This window comes from Cyprinodon variegatus, unplaced genomic scaffold (assembly GCF_000732505.1).
Source record: "Cyprinodon variegatus isolate N-32 unplaced genomic scaffold, C_variegatus-1.0 Scaffold2425, whole genome shotgun sequence".
Lineage (NCBI taxonomy): Eukaryota > Metazoa > Chordata > Actinopteri > Cyprinodontiformes > Cyprinodontidae > Cyprinodon > Cyprinodon variegatus.
The window spans coordinates 5,351-14,112 of record NW_015152878.1 but is presented as its reverse complement, the minus strand read 5'-3'; the positions used below and the strand labels follow the sequence as shown (position 1 = coordinate 14,112).

The following is an 8,762-nucleotide window of genomic DNA, read 5'->3' as shown; positions in this document are numbered from 1 at the left end:
CTCCTATTTTCACATGTATTCAAACTTCACAGCATCCCCTCAGAAATTCTATCAGACCGAGGTCCTCAATTTATTTCTCGGGTCTGGAAGGTAAAAATACCTTCCAGACCCGAGAAATAAATTGAGGCGAGGTTTGGCTCCCAGGATAGAGAAAAATCTCTATCCTGGGAGCCAAACCTCGCCTCACGTCAGGGTTTCACCCACAGACCAATGGGCAATGTAAAAGACTGAACCAGGAACCGGAAAATGCATTTCGTTGCGTTTGTGCTAACAACCCCTCCTCCTGGAGCACACATTTGCCGTGGGTTGAATACACCCATAATTGTCACATCTCTGCTGCCTGTGGGTTGTCTCCTTTTCCTGTCCAAGCTGTCATCAGTCCCACTACTGTCCGCTTGAGGCTCCCCTCTCACTTTCAGGTCCATCCCGTTTTTTCATGTGTCTCAAGTCAAGCCAGTGTCTTCGAGCCCTCTTCTAAAACTGAACATTGTGCTAATACTCAAGCTTACCTCCTTGTCCTCCTTCTCTCCTAGAAGCTTTGCGGTCTCCAAGCCAGTTCTCCACTCAGTCCTCCTGGATCCATCCTCGAATGCTCACCTGCCTGTCCACCCTCTGGAGCTCTCAAGCTGAAACCCCCCATCTAAGCCAAACTCAATCTCTGTGGGCTCATCCAACCTCCTCCCCATTCACTCCTCTCTCCAAGGAATTGTAATAAATCAGCACCTTCTCTTTATAACTCAGTTCCTCCTGCCAGCGTTCTAACTAATCTCTCTTCCCGAATCACCACGCTGGACCAAACAAATTTTCTGTAAAACTTCTCAGTAAACATTCTAAACTGCTTCCTGACTCGTATTGTGTCTGCACCACTGTGTCTACTCTAGAATCATGTCAGTTTACTATAGCAGCGTGCTAATCAAATAATTATTGAACATGATTTATTAAAGAGAATACAATGAATAAATTAATGGTCAGTTCATTTTTCTGCAGGTTACCATCCAGCTGTTGGCCTATATGGAATAAGATAACTGTCAATAGTCTGCAAATTAGAAGTTACAGTTTTTCTCAAATGCTAAAACAGAAAAGCCAATCCTCTAAACCAAATGACCAGTTGTCTAAACACATTTACTAAATCTAGCCATCATTTTCCAATATCATAAACACATTTCACATGAAGACACAATTCACAAAACACAATCCTCCATTCACATAAATCTTAACACATTTTTCCTTGCTAAAACACAAGTTGCAAAAGAACTCTGCTCATATTCTCAAATAAAAGCTCATGTGATGCAAAATGCTTGCCACAGTCAGCAATATTTGAACAAAATGAACATACCTGGCGTCATTCATTACACACAACGACTCAAAATTGAAAACACCTGTTGCTAATGCTGTGACTACATGTATAAAAGCAAGTTCAGAGTGCACAGTTTGCTGAAGATTCCAAACAAACACAATGGATGAAGGCAGAGTCAGGGGAAGAGGTAATCGTGTCAGAGGAGGGAGAGGAGCAGGCCATGGTGGAAGAGGAGCAGGCCAGGGTGGAAGAGGAGCAGGCCAGGGAGGAAGAGGAGCAGGCCAGGGAGGAAGAGGAGCAGGCCAGGGAGGAAGAGGAGCAGGCCAGGGAGGAAGAGGAGCAGGCCATGGTGGAAGAGGAGCAGGCCAGGGTGGAAGAGGAGCAGGCCATGGTGGAAGAGGAGCAGGCCAGGGAGGAAGAGGAGCAGGCCATGGTGGAAGAGGAGCAGGCCAGGGTGGAAGAGGAGCAGGCCAGGGAGGAAGAGGAGCAGGCCAGGGAGGAAGAGGAGGAGGCCAACAAGGGAGAGAAGGTCCAGGAGGGAGAGCAAGACAACCTCGTACCAACATTACGGACGAGATGCGAGCAACAGTCATTGACCATGTCATTGTCCATGGCATGACAATGGCTGAAGCAGGACTAAGAGTCCGTCCAAACCTGAGTAGGTTCACCGTGGCCACCATTATAAGGGCATTCAGACAACACAACAGGTATTGTACTCTATTGCTTTCTTTGTCACAATACAATTTTACAAGCCTGTGAAAGTAGTCTATTACAGTAGTTTCAAATCAGTTGTTACTGTATTGTAAAACATGTCTATTGACGACACGTTTCTTTCTTTAGAGTTGAAAGAATGCCACATAGAGGTGGGCGGGTTGCCATATTTACAGCGGCACAAGAAACCCCCACTGTGGATATGGTTCGTGAGAACAACCTCATCAGACTCCGGGAGATCAGAGACAAAGTCATTGACAATAATGTGAACTTTGAGGGCATTGATGATGTCAGCTTGGCCACAATAGACCGAGTTCTCCGGCGCCAAAAGATGCGGATGAAACAAGTCTATAGGGTTCCCTTTGAGCGAAACTCTGCACGACACAAAGACCTACGTTACGAGTATGTGCAAGTAAGTATTACAGTACGTAATATGCTACCTGATTGACTGTTGCTCTGAACACCTGTGCACTTTCACATTTTCACAGAGGATATTACAGTTGGACGCGATGGCCAGACCTCATGAGTACCTCTTCCTGGATGAGGCTGGCTTCAACCTGCGTAAACGAAGGCAAAGAGGCCGTAACATCATTGGCCAAAGAGCCATCACTGAGGTTCCTGGCCAACGGGGGGGTAATATTACTCTTTGTGCGGCCATGGGTTTGGAGGGGCTTGTCCACCGGCAGGCCGTCCTTGGGTCTTACCACATCCAACATCTTCTAACCTTCCTAGAGGAGCTAAAAGATATCCTCCTAGACCACCAACAACACCATCCTGGGCCCGAACATCCCATTTATGTGATCATTTGGGACAATGTACGCTTCCACACAACAAACCAAATAAGTGAGTGGTTCGCCACCAACAGTAACCACTTTTTAAACATCTGTGTGCCACCCTACTCCCCTTTCCTGAACCCTATAGAGGAGTTCTTCTCATCGTGGAGATGGAAGGTTTATGACAGACAACCATACACTAGAGAAAACCTCCTAAGGGCAATGGAGCTGGCGTGTGTTGACATCCCAGTGGAGAACTTCCAAGGATGGATCCGCCATTCCAGGGCGTTTTTTCCCACGGTACCTGGCAAGAGACAATATAGCCTGTGATGTGGATGAGGTGAAGTGGCCTGGTGCAGCTCAGCGACATGATGCCGCACAGTGATTGTGGTGTAAATACTGTAAAATGAATTTAAAAAACTTCACACCCTGATCATGTTTTCAAGAGTACTGTTGTGTGCAATAGATTCTGCTTTTGCAGTGAGTTGTGTTACATTAATGTACAGAATTTACTATAGATTTATACCCTTCATATGAAACTCACAAATCTAAATGCTCGATCCTCTGCAGAACTCTAAGAAGATCCATAATTGTAAAGTTTCTAAAAATATGCATTGGAAGTAAAGAAAAAAGAACCTTCTCACAAATTGAGCATTGTGTTTTCAATTGTTTTGCTGTAGTGTGTAGTGATGTGTATAGTGTTTACATTTTTGAAAGCTTCAAGCTGCTCTTTTGGTGTGAAAGTTTGAGTTTTGAAGGGAGAAGGTGTGGTTGTGTTTATGTAGCTTTAGAAAAGGGTGTTGTGTTTAGACATTGAAGAACATGGACGAAACGTTTGTGAAATGTGTTTTAGCATTTGAGAAAAATTGTAATAGAAGTAAATCAATTCAAGATTTTTAAATATCTTTTTGGTCTGGTCCGGGGGATGACCTGCTCCATAGCTTCTCTCAGCCGCGTTGCCATGGCTTTGGATAGAATCTTATAGTCGGTGCAGAGAACAGACACAGGGTGCCAGTTCTTGATGTCCTGCAGGTTTCCCTTTTTACAGAAAAGGGTGATGACTTCCCTGTGGCACAAAAGTAGGAGTGAACCATTGGCATTATAGACATATAGACATTCAGCAGGTATTTTGCTAGGGTGTTCCTATAGGCTTTGTACTAGGGGAGGATGGAATGTGGGGATGGAAGGTGTGAGGGGATGAAAGGGATGCAGAGAGTAATGGATGAGGGAAGGAAGGGAGGAAGAGGCGAGGATTGAGGTATATTTGTGTGTTGGGGCTTAATCTCCAAGAGAATTTGGTTATGGTTCATTTCTCAGAGCCTGCACTGAACCCCCAGATGGACCCTGCAACAGAGAAGAACAAGAAGAGGTAATCAGATGAATGGAGAGAAAAAAGGGAAAATGAATAAAGGGATGGAGGGGTGGACAAATTATAACAGACTAGGAGGAAGGTGTGAGCTGAATATTAAGTTTGTGTGCGGCTCTGCTCCTGAACTTAAGTTAACCTCTTAACTCCATTTAAAAAGCTCTAACTGAGGTAAAAGAATATTAAATATTCTAGAATTCAGGAAATTCTTAGAACCTTACATCTTGATTCCATTGAGTACGGAAGAAGTATGCTTCCTTATTCCACCAGGATAAGAGCGGGGTGACTATAATTGGTCCCAAATCATGCCAGAATTGTGTCATTGCATTGTATGGATTTATGTTATGTGTTTTAAATAGAACAACAAACTAGAAAAGCACTTATTTTGCTGGTTTTCTTTGGATCTGTGTTGTTTAAGTATGTTCACCTGTTTTTAAAATTTAATTCTTGTTTTTATTAACTGAATGAACAGAATGTATTAATACATAAAAATCCAGCAAAAGTTTATGCATGTATTACTTTTTGTATAAACTCGACCCGTTCAACTTTGCCTTTTATCAACTTAATTCATGCATTAACAATCTGCTCTGCTTTAGATCGACATGGATTTGGTAAGGTATGCTGCAAAAATAAACCACCTGCATATATACAAGAAGCGCAGATTGCTGTTGCATCTGGGATGCTTTAGAAACGCACCACGCCGCATCCAGATGAACAGCTCTGACTGACTAAAGTTGCTGAGATCTGCTATGATCTGCTGCAAATGCACAATGCAGCCACACCGGAGCGCTTAAGTTACACTTTCACATCCAGTCAAACCAAAACATAAGAGTTGGAGAATTACAAAGATTTTTCAAAAAAGAATTTCACAAGAGCTGCTTTTCATTTTGGTACTATTGTCTATTTCCCATTGCTCTTATAAGGATTTCTTTGACCTTTTCAGACTCACCTTTTGCCCCAATGTTAAAGAAGAACAAGTAGCTATAAAGTTATGGTAATTTATGCGGGCTAGTAGACCTGATCTCTGGCTGCTTCCTGTATTGTGGTTCTCTTAAACATTATGTTGCTTACAGTTCAGTTTGCCCACGAGTAAAACTAGTAGTTCTGGTGAGCGGAGCATGTTTTCCCAAATCCCCTAGGATAACCATTCCATCCTCCATTCTCAACCACAGTAATTCTCACTCTATGTTTTCCCTTCATTGATTCTGATTCTCAGCACAATATTTTTCAGGCTGAAATGGTTATTCAATAAAAAAGATTCCTATTTAATCCTGATATAATTCCATATAGATTTCAATACCAGATGGCAGCAGCATATTCACCATCACTTGTCAAACTGAACCATCCAGCTAACAGTTTCAGGAAATAATATCGAGATCATACATTTTTTTGAGGGGGGCTTATCCCATAAGAGATGCTCCTGTTATCTTATGTTTCCCTTGGTTACAGACACAGAACTCTTAAAAATGGACCAAAGCCTGAATAATTTATTGGAAGCCTCATTGTCTAAAAATCTGCCTCCATTCTGCAGCTCATCATCTTCCTGTCATGTGTCCAAGTACTTCTGTCATCACCGATCTGACCATGCTGCGGAAGGAATACAACAACCTCCAGCAGGCAGTGATCCGACCCTGTCATTACCACCTGTTTATTCCCCTGGACAAAAGGACTGGTTGTCCTCCAAAGATTTTCCCCTCAAAGACTTCGGTAAGAAATGCTTTCCTTGGTTCCTTGATCCCTATGTCATTGAGTCAGTCATTGGTTCCACTTCAGTCCCTCTCAAACTCCCCTCCCCATCTTAAAGTTAACCCTGTTTTCCATGTTTACCACATCAAACCAATTCTCTCCAGTTGGCTTTGAAGTCCAGCAAAAGGCTAAATCTTCCCCATTTTCTGCTCATTTTTAATTACTGACAATTTATATCCAAATATTGTCCTAGGTTTAGTTCCGTCCATCTTAAGGTCAACTCAGGACAGCCTTCTTGTTTTTGCGCTGTAAAGACACTCCCACAGCATGGTGCCACCTTCATACATGATGGGTATGTTTCCATAGTAATGTATAATAATAATAGCTTTCTCTCATACAAGACATTTAATATGAATGTTGTATACAGGCATAAATTTCAATTTAGATCAACATAGCCCTGAACACCTTCTTCTCCTTACCTACTGGAAAACAGAAAATTTTTGGAATTGTTTATAAAATTCTATGAAAATTAGAAGATACTCTGTATTGGGAATGGCCAAATGTTATTCACACAATATATTTAATGTTGTAATGTCATAATTGGGCAAAAAATCTTAACGGCAAGAATAAGATTGAATGCACCTTGAACTATAAAACTAAAAGTACACTACAATATTGGCTGTTAAAGGTATTCATGGTTAAAGCTTAACTGCTCATAGATTTCACAGAAGTTAAATTGCCAAAATGTTATCAATCCCTGGTAGAGTATTCTATTAACAACATTGCAGAGTTACCAACAGATTATTTATATTTAAATTCAACACAAATGTAGACTTATTATACATGCAAAAGGCGGACTGTATGAGAAGATACTTTCTTTGTGGTGTGGATGGTCGTGTATACACTCCATTGTGCTCTGCCTATGGAGTCACCCCTTAAAGTTCTGTTCCTCGCTGGTTTCTATAGCGGAAAAAATGTGATTTGAAAGAATATCTTCCAATACCAGTAGTCTGTGGAGGGCCACTCAGCAGGTTTTTGTGCAATAAAATGTCGTCAGTACAGCAAGGATGAACAGAGAGGGAAAAATGCACCACTTTAAACTCTAAAGGGCATTTTAAAAGATTTAATTAGAAAAGCATTAGTAAAGATCAGCCCCCCATGTTAATGCTCTTATAACGGCCTCATAAAGTAAATTAGTATTTTGTCAGGACTAATCTGTATTTAGTGCTCATGTTATATATATTTTCCCCCATATCAGTTTGCTGTCTCCCGGATGGCTTGTGGACAACTTTAAACAAGACATTTTATGGATATTTTTAAGAAATAGCTTTCAATGTAGTATATGACTGGTTCTTGTTCTATGGTCAGAGTCTTCCACCTCAGCTGTAGATCTCTGCAGTTCATTCAGATGATCATGGGCCTCTTGGCTGCATATCTGATCAGCCATCTCCTCATTTGAGCTGAAGGTTGAGAGGGATGACAGGGTCTTTGTAGAATTGCAGTGTTCTGATACTCCATCCATTTCAATATTATCACTTTTACAGTACTCCTTTCACTATTTGATGTTTGGGAAATATTTTTGCATCCAAACCAGCTTTAAACTTTACAACAGTATCTCAAACCTGCCTGTTTTTTTTCCTTGTTCTTCATGATGCTTTCTGGCATATCATGTCGTTCTGTTAAAATTCAATAAAAAAAACACTACAGCGTAAGACTGGTAATTGTTATATTACTACATTAGTTAGTTATTTTCATTTTTTTAGCCACTATTAAGAGCCATTATAGAGGGGGCAAAGAGCAACATGTTGCTCCAGAGCAGCAGGTTGCACACCCTGGAATAAGAGCTACTTTAAAAGGCTGAGGGACATATCCCTGTGACATCATATCTAAAATGAGGGTGGGCATCAAAGGGAATAATGTCATAAAGACTTGATCAGCAGTATCCTAGAAAGTATACAAAAAATATTGAACATGCTCCTTAGAAAGACAGCCCTTGTGTGTTCAACCACTTTCTTAATTTGGAGATAATTTGTCTGGAAAGCATGACAAAAAGGTGAACACACCCCAGATGTTTTCACTATTTGGTTTGCTTCTAATAAAAACTCATAAAAAGACATTCCCTTACGTTACTGGATTTTTAAAAATGTTCTTTATTTATTTATCTTTTTTTACTTGAGCTGGTAGTACCCTTTTGTTGTTTATATAGCTTTTAGAGCTCAAGTTGCGAACTTGATATTTCTATTCTTGCACATAGGGTTTTCTGTAGTCAGACAAAGTTAGAAAGCATTTAAGTAAACTGCAATTTGTGAAATAAACAGGTAAATGAGACACCCAGGAAAGGTTAGCTTAATTTGCATGCTGGGATTTTCCCTTCAAAATGATGTATTTGTGTTGCTTACTTTTAATGATGTAAACACAGAAAATATATTTGCATGTAGCCTCTATGAAAATATTGTAAAAACATATATATATATATATATATATATATATATATATATATATATATATATATATATATATATATACATCAAGCTTTGATATATTGGCCAGCCAACTCCCCTGACCTTAGCCCCATAGAAAATCTGTGGGGTATTGTGAAAAGGAAGATGCAGAATGCCAGACCCAAAAACGCAGAAGAGTTGAAGGCCACTAACAGAGCAACCTGGGCTCTCATAACACCTGAGCAGTGCCAGAAACTCATCGACTCCATGCCACTACACATTAATGTAGTAATTGAGGCAAAAGGAGCTCCAACCAAGTATTGAGTATTGTACTAGGGGTGTAAATAATAATCGTTTTGTATCGATGCATCGATCCAAAAGCCGATGGTTTTTTTCTTCCTCCGGTCTATTTTTATCCATTTGCTCCTGGGCGTAATTCTCCCTCCCGTGCTGCGGTGCCGCTAAACCTATTTTGCTCTCCTACCGCG

The 8,762-nt window shown here is 40.8% G+C and overlaps 1 protein-coding gene across 1 annotated transcript; it reads left to right on the top strand.

Annotated features, from left to right (window-relative positions):
* Positions 1 to 1,821: 1,821 nt before the first annotated feature.
* LOC107080862 lies at positions 1,822 to 3,124 on the top strand. Its single transcript, XM_015369068.1, has 3 exons — positions 1,822 to 2,004; positions 2,138 to 2,420; positions 2,497 to 3,124. The coding sequence occupies exons 1-3, from the start codon at positions 1,874 to 1,876 to the stop codon at positions 3,109 to 3,111; spliced, it is 1,029 nt and encodes a 342-aa protein (XP_015224554.1). The 5' UTR covers positions 1,822 to 1,873; the 3' UTR covers positions 3,112 to 3,124.
* Positions 3,125 to 8,762: the final 5,638 nt, after the last annotated feature.

Excerpts from the sequence above, each read along its gene's own strand:
- LOC107080862 (XM_015369068.1), top strand. The coding sequence starts at position 1,874 with ATGCGAGCAACAGTCATTGACCATGTCATTGTCCATGGCATGACAATG. Across the intron at positions 2,005-2,137 it reads GCATTCAGACAACACAACAG|AGTTGAAAGAATGCCACATA; the intron begins GTATTGTACTCT and ends TTCTTTCTTTAG. Across the intron at positions 2,421-2,496 it reads TACGTTACGAGTATGTGCAA|AGGATATTACAGTTGGACGC; the intron begins GTAAGTATTACA and ends ACATTTTCACAG.